The sequence below is a fragment of the Chaetomium strumarium genome (genome assembly GCF_033439665.1).
Source record: "Chaetomium strumarium strain CBS 333.67 chromosome Unknown B0T15scaffold_4, whole genome shotgun sequence".
NCBI classification, from domain to species: Eukaryota; Fungi; Ascomycota; class Sordariomycetes; order Sordariales; family Chaetomiaceae; genus Chaetomium; species Chaetomium strumarium.
The window spans coordinates 1,038,302-1,058,564 of NW_026944432.1; the positions used below are offsets into that span (position 1 = coordinate 1,038,302).

The 20,263-nt window shown below is 55.7% G+C and overlaps 8 protein-coding genes across 8 annotated transcripts; 7 read left to right on the top strand and 1 right to left on the bottom strand.

The window, feature by feature from the left end:
* Window positions 1–19: 19 nt before the first annotated feature.
* B0T15DRAFT_434021 (calponin domain-containing protein) lies at window positions 20–2,419 on the top strand (the record flags this gene model as incomplete). Its single annotated transcript, XM_062865788.1, has 4 exons — window positions 20–239; window positions 314–524; window positions 645–2,325; window positions 2,385–2,419. The coding sequence occupies exons 1-4, from the start codon at window positions 217–219 to the stop codon at window positions 2,417–2,419; spliced, it is 1,950 nt and encodes a 649-aa protein (XP_062721095.1). The 5' UTR covers window positions 20–216.
* Window positions 2,420–3,175: 756 nt separating this feature from the next.
* On the top strand, window positions 3,176–5,279 carry B0T15DRAFT_193298 (uncharacterized protein). The gene is made up of 2 exons (XM_062862473.1): window positions 3,176–3,789; window positions 3,847–5,279. Exons 1-2 carry the CDS (start codon window positions 3,398–3,400, stop codon window positions 5,009–5,011), a joined length of 1,557 nt encoding a protein of 518 aa, XP_062721096.1. The 5' UTR covers window positions 3,176–3,397; the 3' UTR covers window positions 5,012–5,279.
* A 291-nt stretch (window positions 5,280–5,570) lies between these two features.
* On the top strand, window positions 5,571–7,594 carry B0T15DRAFT_531942 (uncharacterized protein). Its single transcript, XM_062869286.1, has 3 exons — window positions 5,571–6,045; window positions 6,121–6,923; window positions 6,978–7,594. The coding sequence occupies exons 1-3, from the start codon at window positions 5,925–5,927 to the stop codon at window positions 7,218–7,220; spliced, it is 1,167 nt and encodes a 388-aa protein (XP_062721097.1). The 5' UTR covers window positions 5,571–5,924; the 3' UTR covers window positions 7,221–7,594.
* Window positions 7,595–8,174: 580 nt separating this feature from the next.
* B0T15DRAFT_484958 (MBOAT, membrane-bound O-acyltransferase family-domain-containing protein) lies at window positions 8,175–10,514 on the top strand (the record flags this gene model as incomplete). The annotated part of the gene is made up of 4 exons (XM_062866260.1): window positions 8,175–8,420; window positions 8,718–9,092; window positions 9,236–10,321; window positions 10,395–10,514. The coding sequence occupies 4 exons, from the start codon at window positions 8,175–8,177 to the stop codon at window positions 10,512–10,514; spliced, it is 1,827 nt and encodes a 608-aa protein (XP_062721098.1).
* Window positions 10,515–10,903: 389 nt separating this feature from the next.
* B0T15DRAFT_193381 (uncharacterized protein) lies at window positions 10,904–12,671 on the top strand. The gene is made up of 6 exons (XM_062862474.1): window positions 10,904–11,260; window positions 11,638–11,694; window positions 11,758–11,857; window positions 11,916–12,127; window positions 12,186–12,274; window positions 12,335–12,671. The coding sequence occupies exons 1-6, from the start codon at window positions 11,178–11,180 to the stop codon at window positions 12,385–12,387; spliced, it is 594 nt and encodes a 197-aa protein (XP_062721099.1). The 5' UTR covers window positions 10,904–11,177; the 3' UTR covers window positions 12,388–12,671.
* A 1,503-nt stretch (window positions 12,672–14,174) lies between these two features.
* On the top strand, window positions 14,175–15,519 carry B0T15DRAFT_493496 (mitochondrial carrier domain-containing protein; the record flags this gene model as incomplete). The annotated part of the gene is made up of 5 exons (XM_062866948.1): window positions 14,175–14,183; window positions 14,310–14,693; window positions 14,751–15,026; window positions 15,077–15,213; window positions 15,279–15,519. 5 exons carry the CDS (start codon window positions 14,175–14,177, stop codon window positions 15,517–15,519), a joined length of 1,047 nt encoding a protein of 348 aa, XP_062721100.1.
* A 24-nt stretch (window positions 15,520–15,543) lies between these two features.
* On the bottom strand, window positions 15,544–17,057 carry B0T15DRAFT_193453 (uncharacterized protein). The gene is made up of 4 exons (XM_062862475.1): window positions 16,616–17,057; window positions 16,440–16,540; window positions 16,023–16,378; window positions 15,544–15,949 (listed from the first exon to the last, which is right to left on the bottom strand). Exons 1-4 carry the CDS (start codon window positions 16,967–16,969, stop codon window positions 15,765–15,767), a joined length of 996 nt encoding a protein of 331 aa, XP_062721101.1. The 5' UTR covers window positions 16,970–17,057; the 3' UTR covers window positions 15,544–15,764.
* A 257-nt stretch (window positions 17,058–17,314) lies between these two features.
* Window positions 17,315–20,129, top strand: B0T15DRAFT_531959 (uncharacterized protein). Its single transcript, XM_062869287.1, has 3 exons — window positions 17,315–17,518; window positions 17,613–17,897; window positions 17,953–20,129. The coding sequence occupies exons 1-3, from the start codon at window positions 17,471–17,473 to the stop codon at window positions 19,666–19,668; spliced, it is 2,049 nt and encodes a 682-aa protein (XP_062721102.1). The 5' UTR covers window positions 17,315–17,470; the 3' UTR covers window positions 19,669–20,129.
* Window positions 20,130–20,263: the final 134 nt, after the last annotated feature.

The window sequence follows — 20,263 nt, forward strand, 5'->3', positions numbered from 1 at the left end:
TCCCGCCGACCCAACCAGACGACAGCGTAGCAAGCTTCTTGAAGAACAAAGCCACGCGACTGCGGCTCCCATCTTAGGAGGACTCGATTCACTGCTCCTGCCGTGCTACAATCTTTTTCGGGGCAAAACAATCATTCTCTCTAGGCGCACCGCAGCTTTATTGTTGTCGAGCATCGTCAGACCTCCTGCACAACAGCGCTACGAATTCGCGCCATCATGAATGTCCTCAAGCTTCAGAGGTATGGCTGTCCGGATGAACCCGGCTTTTGGAAGCACCCCCGTTCAAAGTAATTGCGACTGACACTGCGAACAGGAAGTTCCCTCAATTCCAGCAAAATGACATCTTCTCCTTAGCCGACGCCTTCCGCAAGCTGGATGTTGACGACAAAGGGTACATTGACGAGGCTACTGCCATCAAGGCCACTCAAGCGAGCGAGCGTCAACCATACGATGTCGTTCGTCAGGCCTTGAAGGAGGTAGAGCTTGATTCCTCGAGGCGGGTCGAGCTGGAAGACTATGTCGGGGTATGTGCAGCTGTTCTAGAGCTTTCTGAGCTCGCGCAACGTTCTCTGAAACCCGCCAACGTCACCCCGAGGGCCCACGAACCGTGCCCTTGAAGACCCTTGACTAATATTGCTTCCCAGCTCATCGCCAAGCTCCGCGACTCTTCTGGACCGCAGCGGACTGCCGCTGCCGCTGCCTCTACCCCTGCCGCCGTCATCTCCCAACGGACGGGGCCGGGCCACGCCTCCAAACCGAGCCTCGGTGGCAGCGGCAAGATTTTCGTGCAAGGCTCGAATGCTAACATCACTCACACGATCAATGAAGATGAGCGCACCGAGTTTACCCGCCACATCAACGCCGTCCTCGCTGGCGACGCCGACATTGGCCAACGGCTACCGTTCCCGACAGACACTTTCGAGATGTTCGACGAGTGCAAGGATGGTCTTGTCCTGGCCAAGCTTATCAATGACAGCGTTCCTGATACGATCGACGAACGTGTACTGAACGTGCCCGGGAAGAAGTCGAAGACGCTCAATGCCTTCCAGATGACGGAGAACAACAACATCGTGATTGAATCCGCGAAGGGTATTGGCTGTTCCGTGGTGAACATTGGCAGCGGGGATATCATCGAGGTCCGAGAGCATCTTATTCTTGGCTTGATCTGGCAGATCATCCGCCGCGGTCTCCTGGGCAAGATCGATATCAAGCTCCATCCCGAGCTTTACCGACTACTTGAGGAGGATGAGACACTGGAGCAATTCCTCCGCCTCCCGCCAGAGCAGATCCTGCTGCGTTGGTTCAACTATCACCTCAAGGCTGCCAATTGGTCCAGGAGGGTACAGAACTTCTCCAGCGATGTGAAGGATGCCGAGAACTACACGGTACTGCTGGCACAGATCGGTTCGGAGTACGGCTGTACACGCGCTCCTCTTCAGACCCGCGATCTGCATCAGCGCGCGGAGGAAGTGCTCCAGAACGCCGACAAGATGGGATGCCGGAAGTTCTTGACTCCTTCCTCGCTCGTCGCCGGGAACCCCAAGCTCAACCTCGCTTTCGTGGCCAACCTATTCAACACGCACCCCGCCCTCGACCCCATCACCGAAGAGGAGAAGCTCGAGGTAGAGGACTTTGATGCCGAAGGAGAGCGGGAAGCCCGTGTCTTTACCCTCTGGCTTAACAGCTTGGACGTACAGCCAGCCGTCCAATCATTCTTCGACGACCTCAGGGATGGCACGGTCCTTCTTCAGGCCTATGACAAGGTGATCAAGGGTTCTGTTAACTGGCGGCACGTCAATAAGCCACCGGCCCACGGCGGCGAGATGCTACGGTTCAAAGCAGTCGAAAACACCAATTACGCCATCGAGCTTGGCAAACAGAACGGTTTCTCGCTGGTCGGCATCCAAGGCGCCGATATCACGGACGGACAACGCACCTTGACGCTGGGTTTGGTCTGGCAGCTAATGCGCAAAGACATCACGCTGACCCTCCGAGGCCTGGCACAGCGCCTCGGCAAGCGGGAGATCACGGACGCGGAAATGGTCCGGTGGGCCAACGACATGAGCCGCAAGGGCGGCCGCAACTCCAGCATCCGCTCGTTCAAGGACCCGGCGATCGGCACCGGTGTCTTCCTTCTGGACGTGCTCAACGGCATGAAGAGTAGTTATGTCGACTATGATCTAGTCACCCCCGGCCGTACCGATGAAGAGGCCTACCTAAATGCCAAGCTCGCCATCAGCATTGCCAGAAAGATGGGGGCCACCATCTGGCTGGTACCGGAGGATATCTCCCAGGTCCGCAGTCGCCTGGTGACGACCTTTATTGGTGAGCTTTACCGTGTGTCCTTTGGTTCTTGGGCCCCTCCAAGCTGACAGTTAATACAGGATCGTTGATGGCTACATACGAGAAGATGCAGTAGGTGGTGGATGAAGCGTTTCAGTCGATGGGCTGGCAGGCTGGTTCTGGCAAAAGTTAGGGAAGCAGCGGTTCAATGGTTCCTTCTTCCCGGCGATGTCCGAGTTACGCGAGCAATCCGGTTTCTTGTGTAGTAGTCGAGTTAGTGGCGTCCGAAACGAAGCCTTGAAATCCTTCTGCCTTCCTTAGGGAGCCTGAAGACCGAGCTTGCGAAAAGGTTTGGTGTAGCTAAGCTTACTTCTGCCAATACTCTTACTAAGAAGGGAGCAGGTGATTAAGCAGAGATTTTGATGGGGATCTCGGTGATTAGCAACATCCGCCTAGCCCAGCGTTTTCCATATTCTCTTCATTGTTCGATCTCCCTCTAGATCTTCGTAGTGACACCAATTCAGCTCGCCTGCCTCTTTCAAATTGTTGTTCGTGGTTCGCCCTATCCGTAAAGCGAACTCCAGAAATAGATACAGAACGAATTCCAGACCGCGAATATGACAGAGACAAGCAGCGAGCCTTCTTAAAGTCAAGCCTCGCTCCCGAAGACACGTACGCACTCACTCTCTTGCTTCGTAATGTGGAAAGCGTAATAGTTGCCCCTGTCGTACAGGGCTTCGGCCCATTGGGCTTACTGAGCACCATCACTTGATCCTCGAGCAGAGACAGCCTGTTACGACCGTGCCAATGGGAGTAACTCGTGATGGCAACGGTAGATCCGGATATGCTTTGTAGAAAAGGCGATGAAAGTCCCATGCAATTCTAAATGCTACTAGGATGGCGGTCAGCGACGTAGTGGTTGACTCAATATGTAATCAACCCAGAAAACCTCCGAATCACAATGGACAACTGAACAACTTACAAAAGCAGTGCAAATCTCGAATAGCTGTGTAGCTGGAGGGTATAAAGATGCCGTCTACCTAGGTATCTCATACTCAAGACCATCCGTAAAGATCAGCAGGAACACAGAAGGACTCCACGCATAACCGAAGGCATGATGCTTCCACACGGCGTCTATCTCCTCTCCGCGGTACTGGCCCTAGGCAGCCATGTCCTCGCAACTGACTTCTCGGACATCCCATCACGCCTGCAGGCCATCTCGGCGGATATTGTCCCGGACCTCAAGGCCATAGCCGTGGACATCTGGAACCACCCGGAACTGGGACGCAGCGAGTTCCACGCCCACGACCTCATAGTTGACTACTTCACAACGCAACGCCCCGGAGAATGGACCGTCACACCTCACGCGTACCCCGGTCTGCCCACAAGTTGGAGGTTAGAGTTCGAGTTCCGGACCCCGAGCACTCCTCCCGATCAGCCGCTCCCCACCATTGGCTTCCTGGCTGAGTACGACGCTCTCGTCCAGATCGGACATGCTTGCGGCCAGTGAGTGACAAGGGTGCAGTTACCGCTGCGGAATCAGTTGAAACTGACGTCTGTTAGCAACCACATCGCAATGTTGGGCCTTGCGGTGTCGGGCATGGTGCGGCGGGCAATCATCGAGCTAGGAATCTCGGCGCGGGTTGTAGTGGTGGGCACCCCTGACGAGGAAGGCGAGGCCGGCAAACACGATCTGCTGCTGGCGGGGGCGTTCGACGGCATTGATATCTGGTTCATGGCCCATCCCACCAGCGCCAGCGCCATCCAGCCCATGAATGCCCGCATCAACGCGGTCGGGCACTTCCGGCGCGACACGCATGCCGATGTGGTAAGGACGGCGTACGAGGCGCTTGTCGCGGTCCGGGACCGGGCTGCGGCAGGTCTGCCCGGGACAGCGTCGTCCGTCAACGCCGTCGAAGACGTGGGAATGTTCGCATCCAACGTCGTGCAATCGCAGATCTCCCTGGGCTTCAACGGCACGTCCCTGGAGACAGTCCAGCAAACCGTGTCATCCATCCTGGACAGCACCTACCCCGGCGTCACATTTGTCGCAGGCAATGACGAAACCGTTCCCGGCGGCGTCAATCTCACCGTCTTCGGGCCCGGCGGCCATGCCTCGGAAAGCACCAAGAGCCCGCTGGTGCTGACCATCGAAACGTTCCGCCAACTCTCCCCACGCGGCAACGTATCCTTCTACCTCCCCGGCAACACGACCTGCACAGCGCTGGACATCACCTGGGACCTCCGCACGCGATATACGCAGGATCTCTCCTCAGTCCTCGCGCCCATCTCCGCAGAGATCCAAGCCGGGGCCGCGGCGATCGCGACAGACACCATCTACCCCTCGCTGGAAGTCACGCCCGTACTGCCGGACATGTTCCTGGACCTGGTCCAGCAGCCCGAGTACTTCGGCCCTTCCAATAACTGGCAACTGTCCACTTTCGCCCCGGCCTCGACCGATGCCTCCTGGCTGCAGAACGCCGTGCTCGATCCGGAGACGCACGCGCTGATCGGAGCGGACAGGGTCGTGTTCCATCCGAACTACGGCATATGTGAGCCCGGGGCGAGCTGCGCGTTCAACCACGAGCCGGGCTTCCGCGAGGTGGCGGGCACCGAGTACAGTTACGCTCAAACGGAAATAGTCGCGCGGGCGCTGGCGGATATCGCGGTGCGAGTATTGGGAGACGATGCGTTGAGGGCGAATGTCACGGCAATCTTGAGGAAATGATTGCGTTGCACTATGTATTTGGGTCACACTTACTGACTGGCGAAGAGCGGAAGCGCAGGGCCGGAAGAAGTAGCCATGGTGGATAGAGAATATTCGCATTTCCCTTTGCAACGTGGTTGGTAGGTATCTTTCTTCACAGTAATCCGTAAGCATCTCCTTGACCTTGAAAGTAGGTACGCCATCAGACCTGCATGCAGATCTTCAAGACGGAATCAGGATGGACGGCTGAATGGGCACACATCCCAGCCGATAGTAGCGACCTTACAACTGCAAAGTCCCCACCTGTTTTGCTTCCACCAAGTAGGTGATCTCTTCTTCCTCACATCTCAAGCAGCGCTTAAGATTGCAATGAAAAAGATGTTCGCGTCGCCTGGAGGCAGTGTAATACCAGGGACACAGTGGGAGTCGAGCATGTGCAAGCACAGAGGCAAGACTCCCGAGGGCCAAAAATAAGTATAATCACGATTCTACTCCGTAGAGCAGTTTCAGAGATTAAACTGAAAAGAACAGATACTACACTTGATCTAAGCCAAAAGGCAAAGAGAGCTAAAGAAAAAAAAGAAGAAAAAGTTCCAAAATTTTGGCAGCCGGGCGCAGAATATATAGACTGGTACAGGTGGTCTGTGCACGCCTGCAAACTCTCCAAGACCCACAGCGGTAGGTTCCACTCTATGGATCCTGCCATGGGCGGTGACCAGCGGCAATTTGGCAAGACGACCGGGAACCCCGCCACGGCGCTCCCGACCCCTCGCTGAATCGCAGCCGAACCGGAACCCCACCAAAATTTGAGTCTACAACATCGGGTAATTGTGAGTCAACTGTTTGGGCCACCTCTATTTCTCCTTGGACAAATCAGCGGCTACAGGAATTCGGCATCCACTAACTACAGCGACAAGTCAGAACTCAGCACACAATGGCGGCCCCGGATTCAGACAAGAGATTCACTCTTATCAAGGAGAACCTGGCCGAGGTTCTCAACGAGGAGATCATCAAGAAGATCCTCGATGAGGGGAAACACCCCAAGATCTACTGGGGTAAGCTGCCAGGCTGCTGGAATCATGGGTTCATGCGCCTGCGCGTAAAATCAATGCTGACGTCTGTGGAATTAGGTACCGCGACCACAGGCCGTCCACACTGCGGCTACTTCGTCCCCGCGATCAAGATCGCCCAGTTCCTCGCCGCTGGCTGCGATGTAACGATCCTGCTCGCTGATATCCACGGCTTTCTCGACAACCTCAAGGCGCCGCTCGAACTTGTCATGCACCGCGCCGAGTTTTACCGGCACATCATCACCACCATGCTCCAGGCGGTTGGCGTGTCGACAGAGAAGCTCCGGATCGTGCTCGGAAGCTCGTACCAGAAGAGCCCGGAATATGTGATGGACGTGTACAAGATGGCGTCTCTGATATCGGAGCACGATGCGAAGAAGGCAGGCGCCGAGGTGGTCAAGCAGACGGATAATGCGCCGCTAAGTGGCCTGCTCTACCCAATCCTGCAGGTGCTGGATGAGCAGTACTTGGATGTCGACGCACAATTCGGCGGCATGGACCAGCGGAAACTGTTCACAGCGGCGAAGGAGTGGTTGCCAAAAGTCGGCTACAGGGAGCGTGCGCACCTGCTGAACCCCATGGTTCCTGGGTTGCACGGCGGCAAGATGAGCTCGAGCGATCCCGACAGCAAGATCGACCTGTTGGACCCTCCCGAGACCGTCGCCAAGAAGATCAAGAAGGCGATTGCTGCGCCGCAAGTTGTAGAGGAGAACGGACTGTTAGCTTTCATCGAGTTCGTCTTGCTGCCTGCAGCACGGCTACGCGGCGATGGACAGTTCCGTGTCGACCGTGACCGGGATGGGTTAGAGCCACTGGTCTACACGGATATCGAGAAGATTCGCGAGGATTACAAGAACGATGTGGTACGTTCCCTCCCTTCTCTCACGAGAGGACTCAGGCACTGACAGCGCGGATAGTTAACCCCGCAACTCATTAAACCTGCTGTTGCACGGGATCTCAACGCGCTCCTGGCTCCCATTCAAGAAGCGTTCAAGGCTTCTAAAGAGTGGCAAGAAATTGCCGAGAAGGCCTACCCACCACCCCCGAAGAAGGAGAAGAAAGTCAAGAACAAGGGTACCCGCTACCCCGGCAACAAGGAGCAGAGCGAATCGAAAGACCAGGAGCTACCGATTCGGCCGAACGGGGAAACTCCCAATTGATAGAAGTGATGGATGCTACTGGTGCATTGAAAAAGGCAAGAACAAAGCACAGGACTATGAAGACGCAGACACCTTCCACTCCATACAGTCTGTGCGTCTGGCAGAGGACAGCAATCTACGGACTTCCTCGTCGGTCATCGGGCTGTTGCCGACTGCCCGACCAACTTGACGTCGACTTGTTCACCGGCCGGAAATGGCCCCGCCTTAGAGCCGATCTATGAGACATCATGTGAGCGTATCGGCCGGATGGTATCGGGATCGTACCGGAGTCTCGATAGGAGAGTTAGACGTTTGGTGGACGCCGCTGGGCTGGGATCTATGTCAGCTTCATACAGTAACTGCTATAGACGCAATTACAATCTCAATTCCGGGGACAGTAAGTTGTCCATGCCGGGTGGTTTCGAGGTGACAAAGGTAGGCATGGATGATGGCCAGTGTTAACCCTAACCCCTTTCCACAGACTTGACGAATGACTCCGCACGCTCCAGTCTTTGGTTGCTTTTATCAAGTGAGCTGATCGTCAACGTCCCGAGAACCAGGAACCGGATTAGCCAAGCTTGACACATGAGGTATTTGCCGCAAAGTCGGCCTTCGGGCTCGAGACAAGCTCCGGATTCCAGGAGATCAACATACTTGTAAATCCATCATGTGCCCAGTTCTTTCTCGTCATTCCGGAATGATCGGGCCACCTGTTCCGTTGAATCCGACGGCGAACCCGAAACTCGAAGGTCAGGCTTCTTACCGTAGTGTAACGTCAAAGAGATAAATATCAGCTTACAGCCTTTCCGCTGTCAACTAGCCGAATGCTCACTGATCCAATCGCGAGCAGTTCACCTAGTTACTGCGAACCAGATTTTGAGCGCAACCGTCTTCGTGTCGTTGATGGTTTAAAATACATCCTTAACTGCCACTGTGAACTGCGGTTTCACATATACTTCCTCCCGTTTAGTCGGCATGGGCCGGGAAGCAGAGCGCAACGGTGCCGAGTCCGGGTCCGGATCCGGATCCGGATCCACCAACGGCGTGGTCACCGGTGACAGGACTCCGCTTGATCAACTCGGCCATCTATCTCCACCGGCCGACTCGCCGCCGCTGTTTCCAAATGCGCTTCGCGAGAAAGGCAACGCGGGGGTCGTCGAAACTGAGACCAACCAGGGCGACCACGATGGCCTGTCCAGAAGCCTGTTGGACGCGGCCGTCGTGAGGAGACGGAAGGCCCCGGGCTCCCATACCTCCGGAGAAACGCTCACAGCGTCGACGACTTCCTACGACTTCATTTCTCATGGAGAAGGAGGCTCACCACCGGCATCCTTTAGAGATGAGAGCGAGCTCGACACGCCCTCCGTCTCAACGTCACCCCCGTCAGAACAACAAGACTCAACATCGACCCAGGATCACCTTCCTCTGCCCGAGTCACAACCCGACGACACCACCAACTCCAACACCTCAACAGCACCACCCACCCCGGACCTTCATAACCATCCCCACCACGCCCAGCTTTCGTCGTCCCCTGCCATGATGACCCGCCAACGGCGCAAGGGGAAGTTCACCGACCTGGTCTTCACCCACAACTTCTCGACCTTCGACCGGCAGAACCCCAGCGCGGCGAACTCGCCCTTCCACGGCTTCTTCACGCTCTTCTGGATGGCCGTGTTCCTGTTCGTGGTCAAGATCGCGGCCGACAACTGGCGCGCGCACGGCAGCCCGCTGGGCACGAACGAGATCATGCGGACCATGTTCCAGCGCGAGGTGCTGGTGCTGCTCGCGGCGGACGGGGCCATGTGTGGCCTGACTGGGGTCAGTTGGCTGGTGCAGCTTGCCGTGAGGGAGGGGTTTGTCGAGTGGGATGGGGTTGGCTGGGTTTTACAGAATGTGAGTCCTCTCCCTTCCTTTCCCTCTGCCCCCCCCTCACCTCCCCATCCCCCGTCGAGATGCTTGTCCGGCTTAGATGAGTGGGAGATGGGGAGTGTGGGGTGGAGGGATGACAATCGTGCTGACAGTGGGCCATTGTCCAGGTCTGGCAGACGATGTTTATTGCGGGAGTGGTCGGGCTGACGATGCTGCGGGACTGGCCGTGGACGCACACCGTGTATTTCGTGCTGCACGGCCTGGTCATGCTCATGAAGCAGCACTCGTATGCGTTCTACAACGGCTATCTGTCCTCGATCTACAAGCAGCGAGCGCAGCTGCTTGCTAAACTCAAGAAGCTGGAACGGATCTCGCCCGTTTCGTCGCCATCACGCACAGAACCCCCCGTGTGCGAGATCAACACGTCACACCTCGCCAAAGTTCCGACGGCAAAAGGATACCAGGCACGGCGGCGGTCGATTCCCTTCGGGGAGATTCCGGATATTGACCGCATTGTTGCTGCCATCGACTCGGGCGAGCCTCTCGACGCGGAGCAGGTGCATGTTTTTGAGCGGCTCTTGAAGTGGGAGGTGGACGCTCTGTCCGACGAGCTCAAGGGCAAATCGACCAAGCCCGGAAGGGATTACCCGAATAACCTTACTTGGCGCAACCACTACGAATACGTCGTCTTGCCGACGGTGGTCTACGAGCTCGAGTACCCGCGCTCCAAGTCCATCAGCTGGTTCTATGTGGCGGAGAAGGCCGTCGCTTGCTTCGGAATCCTCTTTGTCATGATCATGATATCGCAGGCCTTTATCTACCCCGTCGTCATGGACACAGTCCGGATGAAGGAAGAGGGCGTCCCGCTGGCTGGCCGGTTCCGGCAATTCCCCTGGATGCTGCTGGACCTGATCTTCCCCTTCATGATGGAGTACCTGCTGACATGGTACCTCATTTGGGAAACTATCCTCAATTTCCTGGCCGAGTTGACCTACTTTGCGGACCGCAGCTTCTACGACGCTTGGTGGAACAGCGTGTCGTGGGACCAATTCGCGAGGGACTGGAATCGGCCGGTACACAATTTCTTGCTGAGGCATGTTTACCACAGCTCTATCTCGGCCATGAGGGTCGACAAGCATACGGCGACGCTCATCACCTTCTTCCTGTCGGCCTGTGTGCATGAATTGGTTATGTGGTGCATCTTCAAAAAGCTGAGAGGCTATCTGCTGTTTTTGCAGATGTGCCAGCTGCCGGTGAGTTGGCCTCTCTTCCCAAGCACGAACCGCAACACCATGCAGCAAAGATACTGACCTGGTATGTTGCAAGCTGGTGAGACTGAGTCGGACGAAGTGGCTCCGTAACCGCCCTCGGCTGGGCAACGTGATCTTTTGGCTGGGCATCTTCACGGGCCCAAGTATCCTTTGCAGCTTGTATCTCATTCTGTGACTGGAAGTCGTCATGGTCAAGAATTGTGCTGGAAACGCGAGTTACTTGAATCAAAGGAAGATGGCGAGGACCAATGCCGGAAAAGACGGTTGATGGATCATGGAGGAACAAACCTTTAGACTTTCTGAATCGACATGTCGACATCCAAGCGCGGTCTTTTGCATTCTGAGCGATGTGATCCGGAGACAAGTAGCTGAGCATCGTCGCCCATGCACCCAAGCCATCTCAGCCGCAGCATTCTTGGCCAGTACACAGCCAACAAAGCAAAGGACTGACAGTCTGATCCTACTAGTCTACTACGGAGTACGTAGTATCACAGTATGGGACGTGCACGGACACTCCGTCGAGCGTCGACCTCTTGGCGCCAAGAGAGTCGCTTAGTAAATGTGGGTCGCTCATGCTTTTGAAGCTCCCTGTCCGCTTTGCGCGAACATTCCAACCTCTCAACTTTCCATCAATCTTTTTTTGAACCCATCCATCGATCAACCGGTTTGCTTAGCTATTTTCATCTCGCCGACAACGGCATTGTTCGATTCATTTGAAAGAGCTTCACCTGCTGTGGGAAGCCAAAGGCTCAGAGCAGGCCAACTGCTGCATCTCACTCACTTCACCTTTCTCAGGCTGCCACGGTCAATCTGAACATCGCGCTTACCGCCCGCCAATATGTCGCGCAACGGAACCACCCTCTACGTGACCGGCTTTAGCCACGGTACTCGCGCGCGCGACCTCGCGTACGAATTCGAGCGGTACGTTTTAGACGACGGCGATCGATCGTCAGCTTCGAGTTCGGTCCTCGATTACCTTCCTCTTGCCGTCCCCATCCCCCTTCGTCGTCGCGCGTCCCTCGCCACCTTCTCTTCTCCTATCCTCGCCACCGTCGCTCCCATTGTCCCACGTCCTATGATTCGGTCGAGGCCCCGGGCCCCGGCTCTGCCATCGCCCTCGCCCCCGTCCCTTCGATCGAGCGGTCGGCGAAGATATCATCCCTTTCCTGCATCGAGCGAGCCACTCCCTAGAAGCGGCCGAAAATTTGGAGCTTGACCGCGCGCGGCCAGCAGAAAGACGACCTCCTCCTTATCAAACCTCCATGGGCTAAATGTACTAACGATGCTGATTCACCCAGCTACGGAAGATTGGTCAGGTGTGATATCCCGGCCCCTCGCTCTGCGAGCAGCAGGCTGTAAGTTCAAACCCAGTCAAGAAACGCCGGTAAAGAGACGACAACATCTGACCTGCATAATAGGTTTGCGTTTGTGGAGTACGAGGATCGCCGCGATGCGGATGATGCGTACCATGACATGCACAACAAGCGCATTGGGCGCGACGACATCCTTAAGATTGAAGTAGGCAATCCATCGAAGTCTCACCCAAGGCTGATCAATCTGTACTGATACGATTTAGTGGGCTCGCACTCCTCCGTCCGCGTCGTGGCGGTTTGACCGCAGTGACCGGGACCGTGGGCCTCGGCGTTCCTCTCCTCGCCGTAGGTCTCCTAGCCCCCGCCGCCGGGATTATTCGCCTCGCAAGGACGATCGTCGCGACCGGGACCGCGACCGAGACTATGATCGTGACCGCCGCGACACCCGTGATCGCTCCCGCAGCCCCGTGGATCGGTATGGTCCAAATCGTCCCACGCATTCACACGTACGAGATGCTAATCGCGGTCCGCAGCGATAGGGACCGTGAGATGAAGGACCGCGACCGCGACCGCGATGAGCGTGACCGCCGGGAGAATGGCGCCAACGATGACGACAGGAAGCGTACGTTTTCTCCGCTTTGGAAAGGCGTTAAAAAACTCTCAATTTCTAACGATCATCCAGCCATCGATAGCCCTGGACGGCCGGCCCATGACGACCTGGACGTCGCCGAGTAATGACGGCGTCTCCTTCACGGTTTCTGGCTGTAAGAATGCTTGCACACTTGGTCTGCTCTTTCCTCGTCCGGTGGACTACTGATGTTGGGCGCCTCTGGGCTTTCAACTTGACCAAGCTTTCATTCTCATTTCTAGCTTCACACGGCCGGGCCCAGTTCATCGGTTCCGTGTTTCACGGATGCGTTCCAATATCGATGGTACGGGAGAGGCACTGGCAGCGGCGAATCCTGGAGACCGAACGTAGATCTGACTCTGCAGTCAGCTTTTCTCTTCACCTTCTCAACGGGACTTGTGGAAAAAATAGACCAGTTTTAGTTAGCAATTACAGGTTGGTTCATCGACAGTCTAGGATTGTCCATTGGGAGTTGGGAAGTTGGAACATCGTGTACGCTTCGATTTCAACTGTATCCCGAGCCTAGAACTTGGCGCATAGAGAGAACTATCAACACCGAGGCTCAATTTGGTAATTCAATGGCAATGGCCCTATGGTTGTGCAAAAGGAACTGGAACAACGTCTTGGTATCGGCAGTCCCTCGGGAAGTCCAACCAATCTCGGGAGTTTGAGGAATGCCCACACAGCTGGGGATACATCATGATACGGTAAACCGCGATGGCTCAAACCCCACTCAGCACAAGGTGTCGGTTACCAGCGGCAGTCAGCGTGAAGGAACAGTGGGGGTTACCAATGTTAGCAACTTGGCAATGAGAAATGCACATCAACTTGCCATTGATGATGCCGAAGTGTAATGCAGTCTACTGTAATGAACGTTGCAAATAACTACATGGACGCTGCCTCATTTCATACACCTGTACTGCACACGTGATACTACCTCGCAGTATCTCACAATTCACGTGGCAAAGCGTTTCAGCAGTCTGACAAAGCTGAGTCCTGCGGCTAACATTAGCCCGCTTTACGCTGCTGATCATGGCTCGTCATCGGTACTTGCATTGTACGTACCTTACCTTACCTACCACCCTGCATACATGCCTGGATGATCTCAGCCCTACTCCAGGGGCCCAAGAACGTGACAATTGGACTGCATCTGACTCAAATGAATGCCTCGGGGCACCCAATAGCCGCTTATTATGGCTTCACTACTCAAGGAACCTGGAACGTGTCCAACCGTTGCTTTAGCTCGAAGGGAACATGTGTCACTCATTTGTACCGAGCAACTGACCGCCCTGCATTCGTTTGGCTTGGCGCGTCTTTTCTGGTTTTTTCGTCATTCCGTCCGGGGGTGGCCATAGCGATCTAGCCAATCTCCACTCCCTTGCCGCACGGCACCTTCAAAACGCCCATCTCAACTTTGCTGACGCAGTTCATCTCAAAATCGACATCGCTGCACGTTCTCCGTCGTCATCACCTTGCTATCGCCTTTACAAAGTACGCAGAGCTTTGACCCAAACGCTTGAGCACCACCCTCTGTTTACCAACAAGCACGACGCGTTACCTATGACACTCGAGCACCCGAAGGCGGCTCTTTCATCCGAAATGTCGAACCCCCATCCATAACACTAGCCTATAAACCTACGCTTTCGCTGCTTTCCCTCTCCGCCACTTCGATCTTTCTTGCATACAAACACCTCTGGTTTGGACAAGACGATTGTACTTGGTGCCTTCCTCAACAGCTGCGGTGACCGCTCACCATATCGCATCTCACGTTCTCAACGCTCTTTATCTGAGATCGCTCGCTCGCTTGTCACTCTTCCGACAACTGCAGACCCGGGGCCAACCGTCGCGCCCTTTAATCGAACTTTGTCCGGAAGCTATGCGTACTTCTGTCAACATGTCAGCTGTATGTATCACTTGTCCGCACCAGCAAGGCTTGTCCCACCATCCGTCTTCCTTTCCTTCTCACTAAACGAGATGCCACTGTGTATCTCGAATTGCTTCCAGACAATGACGCTAACTCTTAACCCAGGTCCAATCTACCAAGTCTAATGAAGGGTCCGAGCCCAAACCGGAGCTCGCCACCCCGACCACTGTTCCCTCTTCCTCCAAGAAACTTAGTCTCTTCGACCGGTTCCGTGCCGCCATATCGGAGCCTGTCGTAGCCGCTTTTTGCGCAGGTGGCGTGGCGGGCGCCGTTTCGCGCACCGTTGTGTCACCGCTCGAGCGCCTTAAGATCCTCTTCCAAGTACAAAGTGCAGGTCGCGAGGCATACCAACTCAGCGTTGGGAAGGCGCTGGCCAAGATGTGGAGAGAGGAGGGCTGGCGCGGATTTATGAGGGGCAATGGCACGAACTGTATACGGATCGTGCCGTATTCGGCGGTGCAGTTCGGCAGTTACAATTTCTACAAAAAGGTATGTCCACGTTCGGGCGCGGGGACCACGGACAGTGCGCTTGCTGACATGGTGCAGCATTTCTTTGAGCGGCACCCGGGGGACAGTCTCACCCCCATGTCGCGCTTGACATGCGGCGGACTCGCCGGTATCACGTCCGTTACCTTTACGTACCCGCTTGATATCGTACGCACACGGCTCTCAATTCAGTCAGCATCGTTTGCGGAACTCGGCGAGAAGCCCAAGAAGCTGCCCGGCATGTGGCAAACTATGGTGATGATGTACAGGACGGAAGGCGGATTCACGGCCTTGTATAGGGGAATTGTCCCGACCGTGGCTGGCGTTGCACCATATGTACGTTGGGACATGAGTGATGGCGAGAGTATTGCGCTAACCAGTTATAGGTCGGCCTTAACTTCATGACATACGAGTTCGTCAGGCAATACCTGACATTGGACGGCGAACAAAATCCCAGCGCGGTTCGAAAGCTAGCCGCTGGCGCGATCTCCGGTGCTGTTGCGCAGACATGCACATATCCCTTGTGAGTTTTCCAGCGGCAGACCATGACTCGGCAGGCAACTCGGCAGGCACTGACTTGTAAAACAGTGACGTGTTGCGACGCCGATTCCAGATTAATACCATGTCCGGCATGGGTTACCAGTACAAGTCTATTCCAGAGGCTGTCCGGCTCATCGTCGCTCAAGAAGGCATCAAGGGCCTCTACAAGGGCATCGTACCTAATCTGCTCAAGGTGGCGCCGAGTATGGCGTCAAGCTGGCTAAGTTTTGAGATCTGCCGCGATTTCTTCGTCAGCTTGAAGCCGGAAGAGACACCGCTGTTGAGGTGATGTTGGACACGTGAGTTTTGACTTGTCACCTATGGGATCCTTTATTTGGTTAACCCTCAGCAGCGAGGATGTTCAAGGATTAATCCGTCCAGCTTAACTTTTGCCGTTCCCTAGATACGCCCTTAATAGAACTTTAATTGTACATAGAGTCATGGTCGCTTGTATAACGCAGACTCGCGCCTCGATAACCTTCTGGGAAACTGAATGGAGCAATCGGCCAGCATCGCCGCATTCCAGCTTTCGGGCTACATGAAAGGTGGCAGGGAAAACGGGTAGCCGGGGTTCTTTTGACGGAAAATGCTGAGGAGGAGGCTGTATACTACAAAAAGGATGCCGCCCCACGCGAGGAGAACCACGCCCTGCGCTTTGGGGTCGCTCATCCGTGGAACTTTGATGGCCAGGGAAATGCCGGAAAGAGCAAGGACACCATCTGTGTTGGAGTTAGAGGGACACAAAAGGCGGAGTCAAAAAAAGGATAGAGGGGTGGGGTGAGAGCAACTCACACATTGCAGCCACGATCTGCGTCTCTAGACCGTATTGGTTCTGAAACCCGTTTGCAAAATAGCTAATGCCCCCGCGGCCGTCACCGGCGACGTATGGGACATTCCTGATATGGTTGAACATGTGGCCACTCGTGAAAAGCAGAATCGAGATCAAAGTGACGGCAGCCCAGACCGTGCGGCTCTGGATGACGGGCAGGACATAGGGCCAGGCCACATAAGATGCTGTAAGTCCGCCAGACAGGACGACAAATGTCGAGATCCACCGCATCCAGTTGATCGGCCGCTTGATGGGCGGGTGCGGGCGGTCGGGAAGATGCCGGGCAACCCAGGCGTGGACCTGCTCGGCGGCTTGGGCTCTGAAGCACATGCATGTGAGCCTCTGTCAAACCTAAGCTAGGTGGAATGCCGCTTTCTTACCCGCTCGTGAAGTCATATCGGATCGGATCGGATGAGACAGTAGCGTGAGGGCCGACGGTAGGCGGGAACAACATCAGAACAGGAGCTGTTTGTAGTCCCAACTATTTCACGCCAGATGTTAGCCAAGTCATCCGGGCACATCAACCCTTTTGAATGCGCAAGCTGAGTCTCCTTACGCTCATGAAGACATCCCGCCCATCAGTGAAGTCCAGCGTGCCAAACACCGTCCGCGATTCGCCCTTCTTGTCCCCATTTGTCCAGCTGCGCGCCAGCAGCTCCCACTCGGGCTGGAACTCCCGACACAGCTGGCACCCGAACCGCGGGTCCATGGCCGTCAGCAGCACCGCTACCGTGTAGTCGCGCGGCGTGCTGGTGAGCTCTCTGTATGCGGAGTCGCCGAGTTTGACGGGAGATGAGGACAGGGCCTTGGTGTGGTAGAGCTGGAAGCGCTCCTCGGCGGACTTCTTAGCGGCCAGGGCCCCGGGAGCTCCCAGGAGCGTGAGGGAGAGGAGGGCTGTGAGGAGGCGCATTGTGTCTTCCTGTTCGAGGTTTCGAATAGAAAGGATGAGGGATGAACGAAAGAGTGGAATGGCGCCAATAGCCAGCTAATTGTTCCTGCGCGGGCCACCCTCGAGGTGGTTGTCGTCGTCGGCGGTCGCAGGTGGTAAGGCTTGGCCGGCAGCAGGATGGAGCTTCTGGATCTGCTTCACACCGTGTCCTCCACGTCAGCGACAGTGAGCGTTGAGCTCCCAGCTGGCCGTTGCCCCTGCGGCTTGGCATTGCCGGACCGACAAATGCGCCTCCAGGATGCCATGGTGGGGCTCGATGGCACTAAGCCCACTTCGGAAGACTGTTTACTTCAAAGCAAGTCTGATGATGCATTCCTCCTCATCCACTTCAACTGCTCACACAATCAACTGCTTCCCATTTCGTCATCTCCAACAACTCGCTAGAGCTGCTCGTTATTAATAACATGCCAATTGCTTGAACTAGAATTTCTACTCCGCTACCTCGCCACTTCCCCCATCCTTATGCGTCCCAAAAGCGCGTCGCAATGTGTAAACATGGACTCTGAGAAGGTGCGTATTGCTCGAGTGCGAGTGGCTCGGGTGCGTATTGCTCGGACTCGACGGGTATTGCGGATGGAAACGTCTAACAACAAGTCATATGCAGCGAATCCAAATCTTGCACGATCTCGAGATGAGATACCGACGTACCATCCACGAGGGCGATCTCATCATTAAAGACGAGGAAGCCCGGCGATTGAAGGTCAGGGACTTGATTCACCGGGACGAGGTCTCGGGCTTGAAGGAGCAACTCGCGCAAAGAGACGCCCGAATCAGGGAACTTCTAGGCCATGTCGACGATGTTCGTAGCCAGCTGCAGAATGCCCAGGACAAGTCCCGCAGGCAGGATAAGCTCCTGCAGACACAGTCTCGGGAAATCGCTAACCTGAAGGTAACACCACCATACCCAATGAACCCGGGTCTGTAGCTGACGATCGTCGCCACAGGAGGAACTTGCAGCATTTAGCGCAGTATCACAGGACTCTGCAAAGATACTATCGGAAAAGCTCGCCTTATCAAGAGAGGTCGCCATTATTAAGCCGGAGCTGGAACACCTACGATCGCAACTGGAGCACCAGAAGGATGTGCTCGCCGAGAAACTGGCCCTCGAACGCCAGCTCAACACGCTAGAAGTTGAGCTTGCCAACGAGAAGCGGGCGGCCAAGAAGGTGGCGGATAGACAAGATGGCGAGAAGCAAGTTGCGGACCAGGCCATGGAGGAACTTCGCAAACAAGTTCGCAGCCTGGAAAAGGAAGTGGAGAAAGAAAAGCGTATTGCCGAGGATAAGCTGAAGATGCTGAACGAGCAAGAATCTGAGGCCGAAGAGCTGCAATCCCTTCGAGAACAGCTAGCGGCGGCTGAGAAGAGCCTTGCCGCTGAAAAGCGTAAGGCTGAGATGCTAGCCAAGAAGCAGGGTCAGACGTCTGAGACACCAGCGGCGGAGGAAGAGCTTGCACGACTCCGCGAAGAGCTTGCCGAAGCTCGTAAGGCCTTGGCGGAGGAGAAGAAGGCTCAGGAAAAGGTGCGGAAGGAGAATGAGCGGGCTCAAATCGATGCGGAGGAGCGGCGGCAAGCAATGGCCGATAAGGTGGACAAGCTACGAAGCAAATACCGCGAGGCGCAAGCGGAGCTCAAGAAGTGCCAGGCTGAGCTGGAGAAAGCGCAGGAGCGGACAGTCAAGATGCCTAGTGTCTTGACAACCACAGTTCCGCTCAAGAGCGCGGGCATGAAGGCGAACGCAAAGAAGAAGCGGTCCGTGGACGAGATGAGCATGGAAGATAAGGTCCTTTCAACTCCCGGCATCGCAGACGACCGGCCGAAGCGCCCTCTTAAGAAGAGGGGCTTTGACCTGTCCATGGTTGGTGGCAAGTCCGAGTTCTCCATCACCCCCTTCCTCAACAAGACTGTCAACCTAGACGACCCGTCTTCCAAGCCCGCGGGTGACGACGGCACGCCAAGCGCCGCAGTCCAGTCCCGCGCTGCCGAAGACGCCACCACACCTGCTCCCGCCGAGGCAAAGCCAACCTCCGAGGAGCCAGTAGCCGAGCCGTCAGCTACAGAGCCCACTGTGCCTAAACTCATAGAGAAAGAGAAGAAACCCCGCGGCAGGCCCAGGAAAATCCCCCTCACCGATTCCTCCGCGTCGAAGAAGAACCTGACCGCCCGGACCCGCAAAGCCCCGCGTGTTGAGCCCACGCTGGAGAAGGTTGCCGAGGAACCGGACGACGATAGCAGCGCCCACCAAGACCAAGAGAACCGCTCTATAAACGTCGCCTCTTCGGCGGCCAAGACCACCAGCACCAGCACCTCGACCACGACATCAACAACTACATCAGCAGCGGCAGCTACGGTGGCGGCAGAGCCCAAGAAAAAGAAGCGTAAGCTGCTCGGCGCAAATTCCACGACACTGTTCGACGCAAACGAGGACGACGAGGCCGAGAAGGTGAAAGCTGCTGCCGTCAAGCGGCCAGGTGCTGCTGCCAAGATTGGGATTGCCGGCTCTGCTGCTCCTGCCGCTACCGCTGCTGCGGCAGCCGGAGGGGTGAAGGGAGTCGGCAAGGCGGCCGGTCGCGTGGGGGCGGTTAAGAACGCGTTTGCGAAAAAGGAGTTCTCGCCCTTGAAGAGGGACAGACGGGGTGTTGCGGCTAGCTTTTTGGCGTAGGCATGATCCGGGCTCCTAGGACATCGAGAAGGTGTGATGCTGTGGGGCCATGGGATGTGGGATATCTGCTACCAGAGGCAAACGTTGGATGGAGATGGGAATAGGAGGAGGCATATTTTGGCGTTTTTGGGCTGCTTTCACATTGTTAGGTCTTGGTCAGGAGGTTCTAGGGTTTTGGCGTTAAACTGTTGGTTTAAGGCATCCATGGTTAATGGGAGACTACTTGCTCCACGTCTCTGTGTGAGTGATCCATAGGTCGGACATGAGTTGAACCGTTGATGGATGTTATCGTTTAGAAGGTGCTTCAGTCAACTGTCTGTGCCGTACCCTCGAGTCACTGCTACACAATCCTTCTTGGACGAAGCATTGGGCTGAGGAAAGTTGAGAGGCAACGCCTCCGATAGGGATCCTGGCTACAAACAGCTATGGACCTCAATCAACTCGTCGTAATGTCAGTCGCCTCACCTCTCTTGCCCTTCTCTCATGTTCGGGGGTAGTTATGTGCTTAAAGGACTCGTGATACTCCATTTGTGCATTTTATCTCCCATATTGACATGCCAAGCATTGTCCATCAGGGGGATTGCAGTTACTTATC

Coding starts and splice junctions, on each gene's coding strand:
- B0T15DRAFT_193298 (XM_062862473.1), top strand. CDS start 3,398: ATGATGCTTCCACACGGCGTCTATCTCCTCTCCGCGGTACTGGCCCTA. Junction 3,790..3,846: donor ATCGGACATGCTTGCGGCCA/GTGAGTGACAAG, acceptor GACGTCTGTTAG/CAACCACATCGCAATGTTGG.
- B0T15DRAFT_531942 (XM_062869286.1), top strand. CDS start 5,925: ATGGCGGCCCCGGATTCAGACAAGAGATTCACTCTTATCAAGGAGAAC. Junction 6,046..6,120: donor ACACCCCAAGATCTACTGGG/GTAAGCTGCCAG, acceptor CTGTGGAATTAG/GTACCGCGACCACAGGCCGT. Junction 6,924..6,977: donor AGGATTACAAGAACGATGTG/GTACGTTCCCTC, acceptor CAGCGCGGATAG/TTAACCCCGCAACTCATTAA.
- B0T15DRAFT_193381 (XM_062862474.1), top strand. CDS start 11,178: ATGTCGCGCAACGGAACCACCCTCTACGTGACCGGCTTTAGCCACGGT. Junction 11,261..11,637: donor CTCGCGTACGAATTCGAGCG/GTACGTTTTAGA, acceptor TGATTCACCCAG/CTACGGAAGATTGGTCAGGT. Junction 11,858..11,915: donor ACGACATCCTTAAGATTGAA/GTAGGCAATCCA, acceptor GATACGATTTAG/TGGGCTCGCACTCCTCCGTC.
- B0T15DRAFT_193453 (XM_062862475.1), bottom strand. CDS start 16,969: ATGCGCCTCCTCACAGCCCTCCTCTCCCTCACGCTCCTGGGAGCTCCC. Junction 16,541..16,615: donor GGCGGGATGTCTTCATGAGC/GTAAGGAGACTC, acceptor GGCGTGAAATAG/TTGGGACTACAAACAGCTCC. Junction 15,950..16,022: donor GCAGATCGTGGCTGCAATGT/GTGAGTTGCTCT, acceptor ACTCCAACACAG/ATGGTGTCCTTGCTCTTTCC.
- B0T15DRAFT_531959 (XM_062869287.1), top strand. CDS start 17,471: ATGCGTCCCAAAAGCGCGTCGCAATGTGTAAACATGGACTCTGAGAAG. Junction 17,519..17,612: donor TAAACATGGACTCTGAGAAG/GTGCGTATTGCT, acceptor AGTCATATGCAG/CGAATCCAAATCTTGCACGA. Junction 17,898..17,952: donor GGGAAATCGCTAACCTGAAG/GTAACACCACCA, acceptor TCGTCGCCACAG/GAGGAACTTGCAGCATTTAG.